Genomic DNA, 21,334 nt, shown 5'->3' on the forward strand with positions numbered 1-21,334 from the left:
AGACTGGGTTGGAGAAGATCTGCATGGAGGCATCTCTACTTGGAACCCACAGAAGAATCAATTGCTCCATCCTTTGGCTGTCCCAGAAGGAATGAATGATGAACCACTTGTAGCATGGTTCTCCAGCACAACAAGATCCTTCAGGCTGTTAGAAGCAGCTCCAACGACATGTGCCTTAGAAGACCATACTCACTGTGTCAATAAGGTCTCCTTTGTGTGAGGGTTAGTAAACTGCCATGGCAGAGTCATCACCATCTTTCTAAAATAAACCATTTAGTGAGTTTTACCCCCATCATAACAAACAATCCTTTGTGGTATCCTAACACTTTATATACAATCTACTGAATCTTCCTAACGATTCTGTGAGGTGGGTAGTGTGAGGGTTTTAACCTCTACTCTACAAAGGAGGGAGCTGATACTTGGGCAACTTGTCCAAGGTTACAAAGGGAGTCAGGGGAATAGTAAGGGTTTGAATTCAGGTATCTTGACCTCATGCCCAGTACTCTTTCCACTAGACTAATGCTCCCTCTTCACTCCTTTTTTTTTTTTTTTGGATAATAAACATTTTTATTTAACGTTTTCAGTTCAGAATTCGATCTCTCCTTTCTTCTCTCCCTTCCCCATTCCCTGAGGGGGAAAGCAATTGGATATAGGTTATACATGTGAAATCACGTAAAAATGACCACATTAGTCATTTTGTGTAAGAAAACTAGAATAAAAAAAAAATGAAAGTGGGGGCAGCTAGGTGGCACAGTGAATAGAGCACCGGCCCTGGAGTCAGGAGTCCCTGAGTTCAAATCCGGCCTCAGACACTTAACACTTACTAGCTGTGTGACCCTGGGCAAGTCACTTAACCCCAAATTGCCTCACTAAAAAAAAAAAAAAAAAAAAAAAAAAAAAAAGTGAAAAATAGCATGCTTCAATCTATGGTCGATCAATATCAGTTCTTTCTTTGGAAGTGGCTAATATACTTCATCATTAGGCCTTTGGGACTGTCTTGGATCATTCTATTGCTGAGAATAGATCATTCACAGTTCTTCATCAAACAATACTGCTGTCACTGGGTACAACAGTCTTCTGATTCTGCTCACTTCTCTATACGGAAAGGCTTTCCAGGCCTTTCTGAAATTGTCTTCTTTGTCATTTCTTATAGCACAATAATATTCCATCATCATCATATACCACAGTTTATTTGGCCATTCTCCAATTCATGGACATCCCTTTGATTTCTAATTCTTAGTCACCATAAAAAAGAGCTGCCATAAATATTATTGTACAAATAGGTCTTTTTCTCTTTTTGGGGATGTCTTTGGGATATAGACCTAGCAGTGGTATTGCTGGATCAAAGGGGATGCACTGTTCCATAGCCCTTTGGGCATAGTTCCAAATTGCTCTCCAGAATGGTTGGATCATTTGATAACTCCACCGACAGTGGAGTAGTAGCCCAGTTGCCTCTTCCTGTCTATTGGGAACAAGGCAATGATGTAGGCTTTGTCACCTCCATTTGATGTGCAACTTCTTTTCCACAAATGGCAAATAGCAGGTTAATTTTCTATAATTACAACTTCCTCTATCTGATTTTTTGTTGAGACTTCTATGATTGATTTCACAGCTAAGCAACGAAGCATAAATTTTTATCAATGGTAATTAGGTGTCATTTATTATATAGTTCCTGATTAGACTAATTTATCAAAATAGGGTGATACTGATTAAGTTCACTTTTATTTTGTCTGCTCTATTTATGTGACTAAAAAGGCATGGTTCCTCAGCTGGAGTAGCTTAAAAAGAGAGAGCAGGATGTACACAGCCACACTGAAAATAAAGTTGAGTTCTGCTGAGTATTTCAGTTAAAGGCAGTAACCTAACATGATGCATAGCAGGAGAGGTTTATTCCATTAAGCCCTAAATATCCAAATGAATATCATGCTATGCTAGCTGTGGAGATGGTGGGTTGGCTTCCTGTCTCTCTCTCTCTTTTTTTTCTTTCTTTTTTTGCTTCTAATTTTCTGAGCCCAAATCTTGTTTAGATCAGAATCCTAAAGAGATATTCACTGGAGCTACGTGGCTAAGCAGATAAGGCAAGCTGGCACATAACCAGCACGGTTTTAAGTAGAACCTCCATTTAATTATTTTAACTATGCCTGCTCACTTGCACTAGACAAAAGTGACTTCAAAGGATCTGACAATCCGTGGTTTTGAATGGTTCTCAAACTGATACACACAGGGGCAGCTAGGTGGCACAGTGGATAAAGCACTGGCCTTGGATTCAGGAGGACCTGAGTTCAAACCCAGCCTCAGACACTTGACACTTAACTAGCTGTGTGACCCTGGGCAAGTCACTTAACCCTCATTGCCCTGTAAAAAACAAGCAAACAAACAAAACCAACCCTGTCTTCAAACTGATACACAGATATGTATGTGTACATGCACACGTATACATGAAGTTTCTCTTCTTAACTTCCTTGGGATCTATGACTCAAGAGTGAGATCCCCAAACCACAAGTTATTATTTAAAATTATTACTTTATTGACTTTTTAAGTATAATTCCAAATGGTTGTGCAAAATGATTGAACAATTCACAGCTTCATCAATAATGCATTATTTAGATTGCTTTCCTAGAGTGAAATGTTTCTTATTTCCATCTTTTGTCATTTTTGCAAATTTTCTGGGTATGAGATAAGACTAGAATTATTTTTATTTCCATTATTCTTATATTAGTGATTTGGAACAATTTTAAATATGTGTTAATAGTTGGTGATTAATTGTTAATTATTGACATCATCTGACTACTTATTTTACAGGGAAAGGTTCTTGACCTTACATATCTAAACTAATTCTCAGTATACCTTGGATATCAAACTTCATCAGAAAAATTTCATGAAAAGATTCCCCCCCCCCCACCAATTTATAGTTTCCCTTATTATCCTAAGTACACTGATTTTGTCCATGAAATAGCTTTTCAATTTCAGGTAACCAATATTTTATCTTTTCTTTCTATGCTTGGTATAAATCCATCCAGGCTATAGTAGTGAATGATTATTTGGATTTAATGCTGTAGTCTTTTTGTCAGGATTTTATTTACATTTTTACATCAATATTTAATTAGTGAAACTGGTTTATGGAATTCTTCCTCTGGTTTAGGCATGTGAACTAAATTTGTCTAATAAAAAGAGTCTAGTAGAATGCTTTGTTTCTTAGTTATTGAGAATAAGTTGTGTATTATAGGTACTAAGTGATCTTTAAATGTTTGATAGGCTTCATCTGTAAATCATGGCACAGTTTGGTTTTTCCTCTCATAGTTTCTTTATGGCCTTTTTTCCCCCTAGAGAAGTGGTACTTTCCAGATACAGAATTTAATTTTTTTTTCTTTTTGGTTCAGACTCATGATTTCATTGGAATAGGGGATTATTACCTCTATCAATAGAGAACCTACTCTGAAATTTACTGAGGCACTGAGGTTTTTTTTCTTTTCTTTTCTTTCCCAATGTTAATGGTATTTCCTCCCCAATTACATGTAAAAAAAGTTTTCAACATTTGTTTTTGTAACATTTTGAGTTCTAATTTTTTCTCCCTCCCTCCTTTCTCTTCCCCTTCCCTAAGACAGCAACCAAACTAATATAGGTTATGTCAAGATAATGGAATGTGATAGATGAGATTTGGCAGATACTCAGGAGCCCACCTGAGTGGATTACTGGCTGATTTGACTGGATTACTAGTTAACTAGATTCTAAGCACATCTGGCTGGTACTTGAGAGTACTTAAGAAAGCATGGTTCTCAGAAGCTAAAAAAACTTTGAACTTCCGGCCCAGTCAACCATCCAGCTTGAAGAACCTCCCATTTCTGGGAGGGGACAGGAAGGAGGAAGAAGAGCCTGTGCAGAGAGCTCTGTCTCTTTTGGTTCCTGACTTCACCATGTTGGAAGAGAGAGAAACTCCAGAGGACTTCACAAGAAAATTGAGGAAAGATAGGATTGCCAGGCTGTAGGAATTCTGTTCTCAATCTTTCTCTTTCTATCTTTCAATAAACTCTTAAAAACCTAAACTCATTTTATCAGTGATTTTCCCCCAAAACTGGGGGAACAGATTAGAACCCACATTTAGAGTTTTAAATTACACAGTTATATATGTACAATCATGTTAAACATATTTCTACATTATTCATGTTGTGAAAGAAGAATCAGAACAAAAGGGAAAAAACACAAGAAAGAAAAAACAAAACCAAACTAAACCAAACCAAACCAAACCAAACCAAACCAAACCAAACCAAACCAAACCAAACCAAACAAAACCCAAAGTGAAAATAGTATGCTTCGATCTCTGTTCAGATTCCAGTTCTTTTTCTGGATGTGGAGAGCATTTTCTATCATAAGTCTTTTACAATTGTCTTGGATTATTACATTGCTGAGAAGAGTTAAGTCTATCACAGTTGATCATTACACAATGTTGCTGTTATTGTGTACAATGCTCTCCCGGTTCTGCTTACTTCACTCAGCATTATTTCATTTAAGTCTTTCCAGGTTTTTCTGAAATTTGCATGCTCATCATTTCTTATAGCACAATAGTATATCATTACATTCATATACCATAACTTGTTCAGCCATTCCCCAACTGATGGGCATCCCTTTGATTTCCAATTCTTTGCCACCATAAAAAGAGCTACTATAAATATTTTTGTATATGTGAGTCCTTTTCCCTTTTTTATGAATTCTTTGGGATACAGACCTAGTAGTAGTATTGCTGGGTCAAAGGGTATGCACAGTTTTATAGCCCTTAGGGCAGAGTTTCAAATTGCTCTCCACAATGGTTGGATCAGATCACAACTCCACAAACAATGCACTGAGTGTTCCAATTTTCCCATATTTTCTCCAACGTTTATCATTTTCCTTTTTGTCATATTAGCCACTCTGATAGGTGTGAGGTGGTACCTCAGAGTTGTTTTAATTTGCATTTCTCTAATCAATAGTGATTGAAAACATTTTTTCATATGACTATAGATAGCTTTAATTTCTTCATCTGAAAACTGCCTGTTGATAGTCTTTGACCATTTCTCAATTAGGAAATGACATGTATTGTTATAAATTTGATTCAGTTCTCTATATATTTTAGAAATGAGGTCTTTATCAGAAACATTGACTGTAAAAATTTTTTTCCCAGCTTTCTGCTTTTATTCTAATCTTGGCTGCATTAGTTTTGTTTGTACAAATTTTTAAAAATTTAATGTAATCAAAATGATCCATTTTGTATTTCATAATATTCCCTATCTCTTGTTTTGTCATAAATTCTTCCCCTCTCCATAGATATGCTAGGTAAACCATTTCTTCCTCTCCTAATTTGCCTATGGTATCACCTTTTATGTCTACCATGTGGTATAAAATGTTGGTCTATGTCTAGTTTTTGCCATACTACTTTCCACTTTTCCCAGCAGTTTTTGTCAAACAGTGAGTTCTTATCTCAGAAGTTGGAGTCTTTGGGTTTATCAAACAGTAGATTACTGTAGTCATTTACTACGGTGTCTCATGTGCCTAACCTGTTCCACTGATCTACCATTCTATTTCTTATCCAGTACCAAATAGTTTTGATGGTTGCCACTTTATAATCTAGTTTTAGATCTGGTACAGCTAGGCTACTTTCCTGTACATTTTTTCATTAATTCCCTTGATATTTCTTGACCTTTTATTCTTCCAGATGAATTTTGTTCTTATTTTTTCCTAGCTATATAAAATCATTTTTGGGTAGTCTTATTGGTATAGCACTTAGGTAAAACTGTCATTTTTATTATATCAGCTCGGTCTATCCAAAAGCAATTGATATTTTCCAATTGTTTAGATCTGGTTTCATTTGTGTGAAGTGTTTTATAATGCTGTTAATACGGTTCTTGGGTTTGTCTCAGCAGACTCCCAAATATTTTATATTGTATTCAGTTATTTTAAATGGAATTTCTCTTTCTATCTCTTGCTTCTGGGCTTTGTTGGTCATATATAGAAATGTTGATGATTTATGTGGGTTTATTTTATATACTTCAATTTTTTTTTTTTTTTAGTGAGGCAATTGGGGTTAAGTGACTTGCCCAGGGTCACACAGCTAGTAAGTGTTAAGTGTCTGAGGCCGGATTTGAACTCAGGGACTCCTGACTCCAGGGCCGGTGCTCTATCCACTGTGCCATCTAGCTGTCTTATTCTTCAATTTTTAATTGATTCTTTCAGATTCTCTAAGTGTACTATCACATAACCTGCAAAGAGTGTAGTTTTGTTTCCTCCTTGCCTATTCTAATTCTTTCAATTTCTTTTTCTTCTCTTATTGTTAAAGCTAACCTTTCTAGTACAATATTGAATAACAGAGGTGATAATGGACATCCCTGTTTTACCCCTGATCTTATTGGGAATTCTAACTTATGTCCATTACATATAATGCTTGCTGATGGTTTTAGATAGATATTGCTTATCATTTTCAGGAAAGCTCCATTTATTCCTATGTTCTAGTGTTTTTAATAGGAATGGGTGCTGTACTTTGTCAAAATCTTTTTTCTGTATCTATTGAGATAATCATATGATTTTGGTTAGTTTTGTTATTGATGTAGTCAAGAATGTTGATAATATTGAGCCAGCCCTGCATTCCTGGTATAAATACCACCTGGTCAGAACTGAGAAGTTAAGACTTGACCTGGTCATACAACAAGGATGTATTAAAGGTAGAACTGAAATCCAGGTTTTCCTGATTCTAAGTCTGGCTCTCTAGCTACTTTTTATATTATGATACTTTTCCATAATCAAATTAAGATACATTTAACATAGAATCAAAATGTAGCCAACCCTTTCAGGCATGTCTCTGCGGAGGCTTCTGAATGGTTACCTGTTCTTCTCGGGATGATCCTTTCTTTGGTTGTTGCTTCTTTAAAGCTTCATATTTTTTCTTTTCTCTTCGATATTCTGCAACAGCGTTATCTGAAGCATCATCTTCCTCTGAGGAGTAAAGGGATATTTAAAAACACACAGTTAAAAAAACAGATTTTCACTTTACAAGATTCTTCTAAGATTCCTTATACTCATTGCAGCAAGAAAGAGCACCTGGCCAACAAGATAAATACTGATAAGTCAGAGATAAATACAAATAAAAATGAAAAGACTTACATGAATTGTTGAAAAGTGAAGAACAAGGAAAACAACATAAACAATGAGTACAGCAATGGAAATGGAAAGAATAATAATAACCAAATAATCAAAACTGAATGTCGCTAAAATATATAATGATCAAATTTGGCTCCTCGCCTTTAAAGAGGAAGGGGGTGGGGGTCAGAGGTATGGAACAGTACATATGGTACCAAACTCTTTCAATACGTTGATTGGTTTTTCCCGATTCCCTGCCCCCCTCCACTTTTTTCTATTCTTTACTAAGGCATATCTTTGTGGAGGAGGAAGGTGAGGGATATAGGGAGAAATTTAGGTGATGTAAAAAACAAAAGATGTCAATAAAAATCTACAAATCTATTAAATCTGCAAATTGAACCAAAGAGCGCTACTCTTCCAGGAGCCTTTCCTCAAATAATACCAACAACTCTCCAAATGACCAACTAGATTTCCTAATTGCTTGAAACTCTCCCTTTGCTACTTAAAATTGATTTTATGTTCAAGGGGCTGTTAGTGAATAGTGCATTGTTGGTTTTGATTTTCATAGCCAACATGTTTCCTTTAATTGGATCATTTGTGAAACAGATGAGATCCATTCTCTAATAAGTAACTAATTAAAATCATTTAGTGTTTGTCAGTATTTGATAAATCCACTGTTACCAACAAGAAAAAGAAAATTGATGCCATTTTTCTCAGGTCCTTCTCCACTCTAGATCTCAAAAGCCACTGAGCCCATTCCCCATTCTTTACTCCATATCTGATGGAGGTAGCTCTTTTCATTGAGGACAACATCTCTATACCTCTGATTCCATCCCTATTGTCTTTTGCCCCCCACAATAATCATCTCCTCTCTAATCTTTTATTTCTGCCTACTAGCTCTTTCATTGCTACACAGAAACATGCTTAGGTCTCCCATTTTCTCAAATTTTTTTCAGCTGACCTTACCACAGTCTTGAGCTATCATCCCATCTCTCTACCTTTTTCATTTCCAAACTCAGAGAAGGAGATGTTTCTGTTCTTTGCTTGCCACTTTCTTTCCTCTCACTTTTAAACCTCATCAAATCTGGCCTCTAAACCTCCTTCACCGAACCTACTCTCTCTAAAGTTACCATTGATCATCTCTTAATTGCCAAATATGCTAGCCTTTTCTCAAGCCTCATTCATCCTGAACTCTCAGAAGAGTGTGATGCTATTGACTACCCTTTCTTCTTTGTGTTTCTGTGACTGTTCTCTTTTGTTTCTCTTCCTACTTATCTGACCATGCTACCCCATTAAAATGACAACAACCAAAACCACTTGACCTTTCCACAATAACTTGCACATTATAGTTGCTTAATATTTGCTCAATTAAACCGTAATCTTAAAGTTAATTTTAAGCTATTTCCTCTTATCTCTCCTTCCTTTCACTGCCACAGACTTGTACAAATGTCTAGATTCACTACTTATTCACTGCTTGACTTCTTGCAATCTAGCTTCTCATCTCACAATTGAACTAAAACTGTTCTCTCCAAAATTCTTAACTTCCTTCTCCTCCTGGACACTCTTGTCCCTCATTTTTTCTAACTACTCTTCCTGGTTTTTCCCTTACTTGGTACCATGATTTCTCAGTGTGCCTTGTATCATCATCCATCTCTGATTCCTTTAGCATAGCATATCCTGCCTCTGCTGATTACCACCTCTATGACGTTGGGCCAGTTGTATAACTTTATTGGTCCTCAGTTTCTTCACATGTAAAATGAGGTGGTAGGACTAGATGACCTTTGAACTCCCTTCTAGTGCTATACTTATGATCTATGAGGCTAGATTCTGTCTTGGGTCTTTTCTTTCTCTATCCTTTTACCTGTGGTGATCTCATTTGCTCTTCAAATTTAAGGATCACATCTATCAAGATATTTCCCAATCTACATATGCAGCCCTAATATTCTGTTTGAACTCCTGTCCCACATTATCAACTAACTTGCTACATGATCTCTTCCTGGGTATGACATAGGTATCTCAAACTCAATTTGTCTAAAACCGAATTTATCTTTTCCTACCTTGAATTCTGTCCCTCCTCCAGACATCCCTGTGTCCAGCATCCCATTACCCATGTTATGAAACTCAGAGTTATCCTTAACCCTTCCATATCCCTTCCCCCCATCAGCACTGCCAATTTGCCATATCCTTCCACCAATGAATGGTCAAGTTTTGTTGACTGAACCTCTGCTTACACAGCTACCTCCCTAGTTCAGACCCTCATCAGCTCTCATTCAAATTACTGTGATAGTCTCCAAAGTGGTTTCTCCTGCTTTTAGTTTCAGCCTGGTACTGAAGGCCTACTCTTCCTCTCTTCACCTCCCCCACTCACAAGAGCCTTTCTAGGCTTATTTCATATTATTCCCCTTTAAGAACTCCATCCTTTACTATTAGATACCCCTTTAACTAGACTCTGTGCCACCTGGGTGCTTTTGCGCAAGCTGCTCCCTATGCCTCATCACTTGTCTCTATTGCTCACAATTTTTGTCCTGCTTTAAGACTCAGCCTAGGGGTTATCTCTTTCATGAAGTCTTTCCTGATCCCCATGGTTATTAGAGTTTCCTCTCTATCCAATTTTTCTTATGCTGTATGCATTTTTATATGCTGTACCACCCTAGTGTAATGTAAGCTCATTGTTTCTATCTTCTTATTCCAAGTCAAGCACAACAGTTTGCACTTAATAAATTTGATGAATCGAAACTATAGTCTTGAAGTTAATTTTACAGTATAATTCCCTAAAAGTATGATACAGTGCAAGGGTTGGCAAACTATGGCCCAAGACCCAAATCCAGCCTGCTATTTGTTTTTGCACAGTGAGTGAGCTAAGAATGGTTTTTATATTTTAAAGTATAGTAAAGCTTTATTTTAAGACTTAAAACCTTTCTCAGCTCATAATGTGTACGAAACCAGTGGTGAGTCAGATTTGCCTGGGGGTTTGTAGCCCGTCAATCCCAGAAACAGTGGAAATGATACTCAGGAAAGAGTATCAGGAACTTGGACTCAGGAAAGAGCTGGGTTCAAATACCACACCTGATATTTGCTAAGGCTATTCTTCTGGACAATCTACACCTTCAACCTCATCTTGCTCATTTATAGAAATGGAATAATGTTTGTACTGCTTGTCTCATAGGGTTGTTGTAAGAGATATGACAATGTATATTAAAATGTTTTGAAAACCGTAAAGTATTCTATCAATGTTATTATATAATATTGATTACAGGTTTTACAGGTAGTTTAATAATAACCATTTCTCTTGTGAGTTGGAGGCTCTTAAATATAATATTTTTATTTCACTTGTTTTTTCCCCCCATCATTTACTTTTTTATACTACTTAACCTTTATTAGAAGGCTATATAAAAATGTCTTTTAGAATAACATATTTCTTTTGTATTTAACAAATAATGCTTCTTATGTTCAAATCTTTAGTTATGTTTATGAAAAGAAGTATGAGTATGCATGCTTCTGGGGACATTAACACTTATATCTTAATATTTTAATATGAAGCTATTTTGATGAGTATGTTGTTATGGCACATCATACAAATATGCAGTACAAGGTAACTAGTGGTTAGGATGGAGGCACCTCAAAAAGGGGAGAAATTAAAAGTTTGACTTATTTTTTAAATTTAATTTAATTTTTTAAAGTTTCACTTATTTTAGGAATTATTTGCAGAAAGATAGGAGAGGAGAAGCTAGAGAAGATTTGCACTGTTAAACTGAAGTAATAATTACACTTATTCTTATGATATAAGAAGGGTTTTTAAAGGGAAATAATCAGGTAAACAATGGGATTTAGGGATATGAAAAAAATCTATCAAATATAACAGAAACCCTTCTAATAGAAGCTTTGACTCTGATGTGTAGGGGTTTTGTTTTGTTTTGGGTTTTTTGGGTATTGTATTCTCTATCACAGGGCTTCTGAAATTGTTTTAAAGATAGTTTTTGGCTGTCTGGGGAAAACTCTTCTCAGAATAAATAATTGAAGGAAACACTAAATTTCAGTCAGAAGTTAGTGAAAATTAAGATGGATTTTTTCCTCTCCAAGTTCATGGATCCCTGAAATCTAATGAGAGCTATAGATCCCAACATTAAGAACCTCTGCTCTATTAGGCTTTTCCCTCTCCTCAATTCAATTCAATTCAATTCAATTCAATTCAATGAACAGTACCACAGCATATACTACATGAAAGACAATGGGAGTTTACAATCTAGTGGGGAGAAAAGACACATGCAAAATTATGCTACAAGGGAGAAAAAGATTAAGTGCACAAGAGATCACATGTACCAAGCTCTAGTGACCTACACAAGAGCAAATCTGCACCACTGGACTAGGGACTGGGGCTGGACCTGGGATTTCATTGTTAAAGGAAACTGCTAAAGAGAACGCTCTCTCTGCAATGCAGTCTAACACCTTTCTAAAGTTAGGAAGGAAAGGGTAAATCACTGGTGAGCTGAAAAGGGCCTAGATGATAGAATTTGGCTTACCTGAAACCAAAAATGTTGCAGGAAAACTGGGGCTCTTGCCCTCTAATAATGGATCTGGCTCCTTTCCTCGTTGGCACATTGAGGAAGGTGTGTTTTTTGGTAAGTACAAGGGATCAATAGACTCGGTGCTTTAGGACTAAAGGATTACAGTTATTTCAAAATGGTTTGGCACTTACATAGGAAAGCTATTAAGCTTATTACAGCTCCTTTTAGTTTTAACTTTAACTACTTGGATATAGACTGAGGATTTTCTTTTGAGCAGAGTTATTAAAAATTCCGTTCTAATTTGATTCATAAGATTTCTTCAACTATACTGGATAGCAGGGTGAGAGAATTTCATTTACTTCTAACCAAAGCTATATGAATAAAGGTAGAGGGAAAAAGCAACAACAGTGCCACGGGAGGCTGGGTGTGTTAGAACACAATAAAAATGTTTTGGAGATGGTCTCACTAATTAGCCTATTGCAATAATATACAATCTTATTAGTGAAACATGTAGCAGTTTGGCTTGTGCTGATTTATCTTGTGATAATTTTCTCACAAACAGCCATAAAGTAAAAACACATGTTCCCAAGAGCAGTGAAGAGCAACTTGATGCTACTTTATGTCTGCATGCCCATATACATGATTAAATTGATGCAACTCCAAATAATCAAAATTCTGCACACTACTTATCGGACATGCAGATATTTGATTCTTTTTTTCCCCACTAGAGTAAAAAGGGTAGATACATTTAAAGAAACTACTTATAATTTGAGCATTAAGGAAGGCAGACAACAGAAAGAAAGAGATAAAGAAAGGTTTTCAAAGATTCAGTCCTTCAGTAGTGCTAATATCAATCTGTAAAACTTCGAGAGTTTCTCTGTCCAAAGAAAAATTCAGTACTATTTTACTGTTAACAGGATTCCCTCTCAGCTGTGCCACATTTGCTGGTGAATTCAGTCCAGTTTTGTAAGAAGAAGTCCAAGATCTAATGGACAACATTCATAAAAATTAGAGGCAAGAAAGACACATCAGGTCATTTATCCTACCCACCTGCAAATGCCAATGAAAAACTGAAAAGCAAAAGCCAGTTTTGCATACAGAATTAAGATCACAGTATTTAGCACACAGGAAGATTGACTTGATCCAGAAAATCTTTTTGAGGTCAAAAAATCTGGCTACTAATGTGTTTCCCAAACTACAGTGATACAGTCCTTTACCAAAATGGAAAACATCAGGTAAGAACAGAAGCAAAATGAAGTTTGCAATATGGCTATTTCCTCCACCAAACCCTCCTCCCTCCAAATCCTCAAGACAAGGGTCAAATCCAAGCAGTTCTAGACCACCTGCCTATTGTGTGGCTTGCTACTTGCATGGCTCTTGGTTTTTCTGAGAGTTTTAGTCACCAGGTTTAAAAGGCTACCCTTTACCCCCAAGTTTTTACTTTCAGCCAAAATGAACAAGCAAACAGCTTGAGAACAGCTGTGAGGCCTGCTTGACTTTCATTATGTACATCTGTGATACCAGCATTAAGTCCTGCCTAAGGTTCCATCTGGACTACAAGGAAATAGTAAGTTGAAATGCTTTTACATGGTACAAACACAGCAAATGCAATGAAATCTGCCCAAATCTAACTGGATGGAAAATCTGGTCAACTGCTCTATTTCACCACTTGGTATTACAATTAGCAGGTAAGAGGCTGCATGTTCTAATAAAGGTGAATCCACAAAATCTGGGAACTCATAAAAAACAATACCATCATTCTCTGAAATTGAAAGGGAAAAAAAAATCAATATAAAGTAAGAGGCATTAACCAGCTGCAGAAGTAATCTACCCTAAGAGAAAGTGTGTAAATTGACTGTTGATGAGATTATGATGTTTGCTTCACTATCCTCAGGGACACATCAATTTCAAGTGTATATAAGATGTGATCTATTCTATTAGACTGTAACACGACCAAGATAATGTCATAATCTCTCTCAGCTTCCTCGGCCTCATCTATAAGATGGGGATAATAATAGTACCTGTCTCACAAGGCTGTTGTGAGACTCAAGTGAGATTTTATATATATATATATATATGTGTGTGTGTGTGTAGACACATACACACATACATATGCATACATATGTGTATATATACATATATATATACACACACACACATATAAAGTGCTTTGCAAACTTTAAAATGCAATACATTGGCTATCAGTATTATGAGATTTTTTCTTACTGGATAAGTTGCTATCCTGCTATTGGTTTTTATATTTAATATTGTACAGACTATTGCATGTAGCCAAAATAACTACACTTCTGTAGTTAAACAGAAGTATTATGATGTAAGGTTATCTTTAGGCTCACCAAAAGCATCCTTGGTGCAAATCTAATAGCAGACAGATTAACAGAGATGATATGTATCTTATTTTATTCCCACATGATTCCAACCTCTTCTGTTAGGTCTATATTTCTTGAAAACTTTCCATTCTGTACAGCTTGGAGAAAAATACTTGGTAAGGCAACTTCTATTAAAAATGTCCTTATGGGTCAATGTTATAGTCAAGAAATTGAAGATAACAGTTCAGTCTGATTCCTGTACATTTTTTTATTGAGTTATGTGGGATATTTTGGAGTATGTGTGTATAAAACTATTTTAAAAATCTATACACAAGGGGCAGCTAGATGGCACAGTGGATAAAACACTGGTCCTGGATTCAGGAGGACCTGAGTTCAAATCTGGCCTCAAACACTTGACACTTACTAGCTGTGTGACCCTGTGGAAGTCACTTAACCCTCATTGCCCTGCTCTCCCCCCCCCCCCCAAATAAAAATCTATACACAAATAGATATAGATAGGATATATCATTTGTCAGTACATGAAAGACAGGGAGTGTTTAATTTCTAATTTTAGCCACCAAGTCCTGTCTTGATAGGTATTACTTAATAGATGCTAAAATTTAATGGTCTACATTGCATAGTTTTTGTCACATATTTGTATAAACTACAATCATCATTAAGTTTGGGCTTTTTGAGAATAGAGAAACAGGTAATATGGCATAGTGGATAGAGAGTGGGAAGACATGAGTTCACCTCAGACACCAATTGGTTGTGTGATGAGTCCCTTAATATTTTAGTGCTTTAGGTAATTACTAAGACTATAAGAGAAAATGCGTGTGCTGGCAGGGGGATTCCTCAGGATAATTTTTTGGTAGTTTCTGGAAGAAATAACCAGGTGCTAAACTGTCATCATAAATCTCTCTGGTTCCACAAACAAATAAGCATGGCATTTGTTTGAAGTTTCTTTGTGGACATATTGTCTAAGTTCATGTGGGTATTTTCCATGAAGAGCCGTGGGATTCCCTTCTTGGACCTGAGCTTTTTCATAGGCTTTATCCAGAGGCAAGCCACTTTGGGTTACATTCCACAAATCCAATGGTGTGCATCTATTATTAGCCTTTACTATTGTATTGTGAAGTGATAAATCTGTATATTTTTGACCTGTTTATCTTGTACTGTAAGAATTTCCATCAGCTTGCCTAAATGAGGTCTACATCTAGGGACCTGAGACAACCATCTAATGATCTTTAAAAAAAAACCCCAAACCCTTTAATCAATCAATCAAGCAAAAAAATTGTTAAATACCACTTATTAAATTTATTAAATGCCATTTATTAAATGCTAAGCCCTGGGTATACAAAAAGAGGCAAAAGACAGTCTCTGCCTTCTAGGAGATTACAATTTCATGGGATAAGTTTCAATAAATAAATTAACAGGAAATACCCCTTCTATTTGCAATGTGCCTAAACAAAGATGTAAATCCATCTTATATTCATATAATAGTTTCCCCAAATGCACAGGACAAAAAGATACATAAGTAGAGCAATTCTGTTATGACCTTATTAAATTTAATATACATTTAATATATATATACTTGTAAAAGCAAAATATAACAAAAGAAGTTAGTTTCTTACACATAGTCCTCTTCCTTTCTATATTGAAATGCTTGTGCTTGTTGATTATTGTTATATTCACAACAGAACATTTAAAAAAATAATTCTTAAAAGAGATCTTTTTTCAAGGCTCAGCTCAGGGACAACCTCTCTCATGAAGGTAGAACACTATTCTTCCCATCTGAGAGTGTTATTTTCCCCTTGCCTTTCAATTTTCTTTCTCCAGTATATATTTGTCCTTGTCATATTCTATACCATATGATGTTTGTCTGGGCATATGTTATAATGCACCACCTCAACATTTCATGTTTGGAATGTTCTTCTTCCTTACCTCTATTTCTTGTGACTCCTATTTCCCTTCAAGGTTCAGATCAAGTGCTATCTCCTTCAATAAGCCTTTCCTGATTTTCCTAGTCCCTTCACTCCCTCCCTAAATTACTTCTGCCTGTCATAAATAATCTGAATTCACCTACCTGTGAACATATTACAACCCCTAAGTAGAATGTAAACTCCTTAAGGACAAGGATTTATATACTGTGTATTTATAGTCCCAGTGCCAAGGAAAGAGCCTGGCAATAAAACACTTAATAAATACTGGTTGATTAATTGGCTTCGTCTTATATTGCTCATTCATATTGAGCTTGTACTCCATTAAAGCCTTTAGATTTTTTGGGGACAAATTATTATATAACCATGCTGCTCTTATCTTATAGGTGGAAAGTCATTTTTTTGTTTGCTTTGGTGAGGCAATTAGGGTTAAGTGACTTGCCCAAGGTCACACAGCTAGTTAAAGTGTCAAGTGTCTGAGGCCAGATTTGAACTCAGGTCCTCCTGAATCCAGGGCCAATGCTTTATCCACTGTGCCACCTAGCTGCCCCTGGAAAGTCATTTAAAAAAATCAGGTATAAAATTTTATATTTATTCTCATTTAGTTTTAGTTTATTAAATTCAGTCCAATGTTCATTTTTTTGGATCCTGGCTCTGCCATTGAGTGTTAGCTCTTCCCCCTAGTTTTGTGTTATCTGAAAATCTGATAAGCATGTTATCTTTAAGTTTATCTAAATCACCAATAAAAATATTAACTAGCCCAGGATGAAACACAGATCCAAGGAAAACTCTACTGGAGACCTCCTGTCAAGTTGACAATGAACTGAGTCTAGCCATTCGACCAAATTTTGAGTCCATCTAATTGTGCTAACACTTAGCCCATGATTCTTCCTATTTTTCTAAAAAAAGCATGAGACACCACCAAGTTTTCTTGTGAAGATGCCACCATCTCTGTGACCTCTTCCTAACTGCTGAGTTTCTCCTCCTTTTGAGGAAGTACCTTTACCAGCCATGATCACCTCTAACCTGGCTCAGTTCCTGACTTTCCAGACTATTCTTCCACCTGGTCCCCAAGTAGATGCCCTTGGCCTCTTTTCATCTCGCTTTTATGTGTGATCTTCCCCAGTAGAATGGAAATTCTTTGAGGGCAGGGCCTGTCTTTGTTTAGATTTGTATTCCCAGTGCTCAGCACGGTGTCGGTGTCGAGAAGCAGTGAGGTTTAACAAATGTATTATCTAATCTAAATCTCTAAAATTTTACCAAAGGGATCACTAAAACAGTAAGGTTTAATATGTGCTTTATCGAATCTAAATCTCTAATCTTATCAAATAGATCACTAAAATCTAAGTAAAGGGTAAATTCTACCCACAACAATTTCCTGATCTACTAGGTTAGCAGACTAGTTAAAAAATGAAGCATGGACTGTTTACTAATCATTTCTGTAAAAATTGGTCAAAATTTTCTCAGTAATAGAATTCAAATTTACTTATCATTTAAAAACTCATATTCCCCCTCCCCCCTTTTAAAAAACTGGGACACTTGCTCTTCTCCAGTCCTGGCTACCTCTCACAATTGTTCAGTCCTTCAGATTTCACTGACTGGTTCAACAAGCACATGTACCAGTTCCTTCTGGCCCTCAAAATGTAATTCATCTGCACCAGGTGACTTGAATTCATCAGGGGCAGCTAGGTATGCTCTTATAATCTCAATATAATCTTTTCAAACAAATCACTAAAATATATGTAGAGGGTAAATTTTGTCTTATTGGGTTTCAATTCTTACTTTTTTTCAATTCTTATCTTACTAGGTTTCAATTTCCTATTAGCCCTATTTTGGTTTTGTTCTTTCTAGTCCAAATATGATTGTCCTTACAGAGAAAACAGAAATAAAATCTTTGCCTTTTCTTTGTTGTCACTTATAATCATTCTATTCATTCCAAGATGTGTTACTGTCTCTTCTGTGATATTTCTTTTCCCTCCAAAAACGATAACCTTTAATTTTTATGAAGTTTAAAAAAAAAGTACATTAAGCTAAAGAGCATGCCCTCTGATCAACTGTAGTCTGATGAGCACAGAATACAATGGGACCATAACTTCTTTTATTCTATTACTATAGCCTATGATTGATCTTTAAGACCTGTCAAGTTTTCTTTACATAATATGTCTGTCTTTCCCATCTTGTACTTCTGTTGTTGTTTTTTTAAAGTCAATTAAAAAAAGAGAGAAAAAAAAGTCAATTGTGGGGTTTACAATTATTCCTCTTAAATTCCATATTGTTCAGTGATGTTCATCTTTCTCTCTGTTGAGATCTGTTTTGGATCCCAGTTATGACCATGCAACATATTAACTATCTCAGCTTCATATCACTCCCAAGATCTGATAAGTATGCTATCTATGTCTTCATCCCAAAGTGGCAAAATATGTTGCTCTCAATAGGACAGAGAATGGAATCCTACAGCAAGACTCTGGAGATCTTTTTTGGTCAGGTTCAGCCAATTGGTATTGCCCAATCAATCAATTAATCAAACAAACAATAAATATTTATAATATGTGCCAGGCACTGTGCTAAGTAATGGATAAAAATAAGACTGGAATTCTGATGGTCAGGAACAATTGTTAGTTGAACAAAGTAGAGGACTGGGCTATGAACCATGAACAGAGATAGGCTTAGTGATGATCAAAGTATGAGGCCAGGATTTAAATCAAAGATGTCAAATGATCAGAGATCATAGAGAAGAGACAGAGAGCTTGACAGAAAAGGGCCAAAGAGGAAATGGGAACCATAATCTGTGAAATATTTTTATTTTGGGGGGGCAAAAGAGAGAAACAAGAGTTGAGATGAGAACAAAAAGTCAAGAAAAGTAGGATATTAGTAAAAGCCAGGAGAATCTAAATAAATATGGTAACTTGACCAACTAAATGAACCTTGTACTCAACACATCCTCTAGTGTTCTTTTAAGGCAGGTCTATCCATGCCACTGATTCCATTTTTAGTTTATTACAGAAGACAGCCATCAGAAGTCAGTATCTACATATTTCCAGTTTGAATCAGTTAAACTAAATAATGCTTTTTTGCATGTGGTCATTTAAACATTTATGAATCTATTAACTGATGATCTCACATTTCTCTGTTTTGTTCCTAATGATATCATGAAAAAGAAGTTAAATTATTTGTTGAAATCCAGTTACATTATAGTGATGACATTTCTATGATCTACCAGCCCAGGAGAGAGGCACTGGGTTAAAAGCAGATGCAGAGTTGGTCCTGAAATCTAAAAGTCCTTGGTTTAGATACTGTTTTTTCACACACAACAGCTTTTTACAAATTTTCTAAAATTGTAAATTACAGATAAGCTGCAGATCTTCACTGGTTAAGGGAGATCCATATTGAAAATACCCTACACTGATGAAACTACAGGTTAGGACCCATCCATGAGTTCCAGCCCCAATTAAAACAAAAACCCTAAAAGTCTGAAACCGAACATAAACCAAGAGCAAAAATAAAAGGAAATTAAGTTAGTATGGCACAAGTTGTTCTCAATGATCCTATGCTGACTACCAATGATTACGGTTTCCCTTTCTAAGTGCTTTTAATTGTTCATTAAATAATATATTCTAGAATTTTTCTCTGTGACCTCATGGTTCGCTGGTTTTTAAGATGGTGGAATCCATATTCTTCACCATCTAAAAAAATCAGGATGTTTGCCTATCACCTTTCTTCTAGCATTTCTCAAAGATCACAATCAGTACACAGTGGCTTAGTGATCATATCTATGAGTTCTTTCAAAAGTCTGGGTGTAATTCATTTTATCTGGAGACATAAACTCATAAAAAGCAGCTAAGTGCTCTTTTTGCCATCTTCTTGGCTATCATTGATCCCAATGTTTCTTACCCATATTTATTTTGCCATTCTTAGTATGATCTTCCTCAGTGAAAAACAAGATGGAAACCAAAAATAAGTTCAATTTAATTTTCCTTTTCTCACAAAAATATTCCTCTGGTTTCTATTTTGTATATATTTTTTATTTACTTAATCTATGAACATGTTATATCCCCTTAATAGGATATACATTTTTCAAGGTTAGGACCTTACTTTTATATCTTCCATGTCTAACAGTGTGCCTGGCACATAGTAAGTACTTATCATTTGTTGAGATGGATCTACCTCAAACAGCATTTCCTTCTTTTCTTGCTGTTCTTGACCAAAAGGTAGCTAAAATACATCTTTTGTTGTCTTTAGTATTTTATTGCAAGCCTCAGCTAATTCTAGGCTTTGATTTTCTTGACAGAGTTCTCTTTTAGTCACATGATCCTTCCTTGAGCTCAATGGAGAAGTCTTTGTGTAGTTATGTCAGTCTCTTTGGTTGCCTCCCCATTTCATAGTACTTAGAACCAGAAGAGACCCTAGGGGTCACCTAGTCTAACTCCTTCATAAACAATTTTCTGGGAAGAAACTAAACTGAGAAAATGTGAAGTGACTTGTGCCAGGTCACACAGGTAGTGAAGAGAAGAGCAGACCGATAATGTGAATCTATGTCCTCTAACTCCTACGCCAGGGCTAGAACTTTTAAGGATTAAAAAAAAAAATCTCCCCTTCAAATCCTGTCTTTTTGGTGGGGTGGGAGGTGGAGTAGTAGTGAAAAGTCCAGCAATCTACCTTTTTGTCAGCTAGATTATGCAACCCTATTTTTTTTTAAACTTTATAAGAATGAGAATTCCAGGATTCATTGATAACTATGAAAAGCAACTAAACCTTTGCTGTACCACAGATATTAAAAATGATAACACATATAAGCCATCATCCAGCAAAGTAGAAACACATCCAAAGAGAACCCTGCCAATAAATTCAAGTGTTCTCTTTTTAAAATAACATGTTTAGCTTTGTCTCAGTCTTTCTCTATTGTGATGATTTTTACCAATGATTTTCTATAATTCATACTCTAAAAGGAACAACTAAAGAAAATCACAGCATCACATAATAACAGAGTTAGAAGAAAGTTTAGAATTCCTAGCATCCAACCAATACCAATCACCTTTGGGACTAAAAATAAATAAAAGATGTATTTTAAAAAAATGTATAATGATTTTGGAACTCAAAATCTTACAAAAATGAATGTTGAAAACAATCTTTACATGTAACTGGAAAATAAAATACTACCCCCCCAAACAAAAAGAAAATAAAAATAAAAATAATAAAAAATAAAAATGTATAATGTTTATGAATAAAAAAGGAAAATATTTTAAAACTTTTTTTCAGGTTTTCTTATTTTTACACATTTATAATTAACTCTCAATTATAGGGAAAACAGATAATGAAACATATAAATATAGATGTACCTTTATATGGCATGTCACATTTTTTTTTTTTTTTTGCGGGGCAAAGGGGGTCACAGGGTCACACAACTAGTAAGTGTCAAGTGTCTGAGGCCGGATTTGAACTCAGGTACTCCTGAATCCAG

General features: G+C 35.7%; 1 protein-coding gene across 1 annotated transcript in view; it reads right to left on the reverse strand.

The window, feature by feature from the left end:
• CWC27 (CWC27 spliceosome associated cyclophilin) overlaps nt 1-21,334 on the reverse strand; it is a 285,573-nt gene that overhangs the window by 45,391 nt on the left and 218,848 nt on the right. The window contains exon 12 of the mRNA XM_043975446.1: nt 6,851-6,960. Coding sequence (XP_043831381.1) covers nt 6,851-6,960 — 110 coding nt within the window. The remainder of the gene's footprint in view (nt 1-6,850; nt 6,961-21,334) is intronic.

This window comes from Dromiciops gliroides, chromosome 1 (assembly GCF_019393635.1).
Source record: "Dromiciops gliroides isolate mDroGli1 chromosome 1, mDroGli1.pri, whole genome shotgun sequence".
Classification (NCBI taxonomy): domain Eukaryota; kingdom Metazoa; phylum Chordata; class Mammalia; order Microbiotheria; family Microbiotheriidae; genus Dromiciops; species Dromiciops gliroides.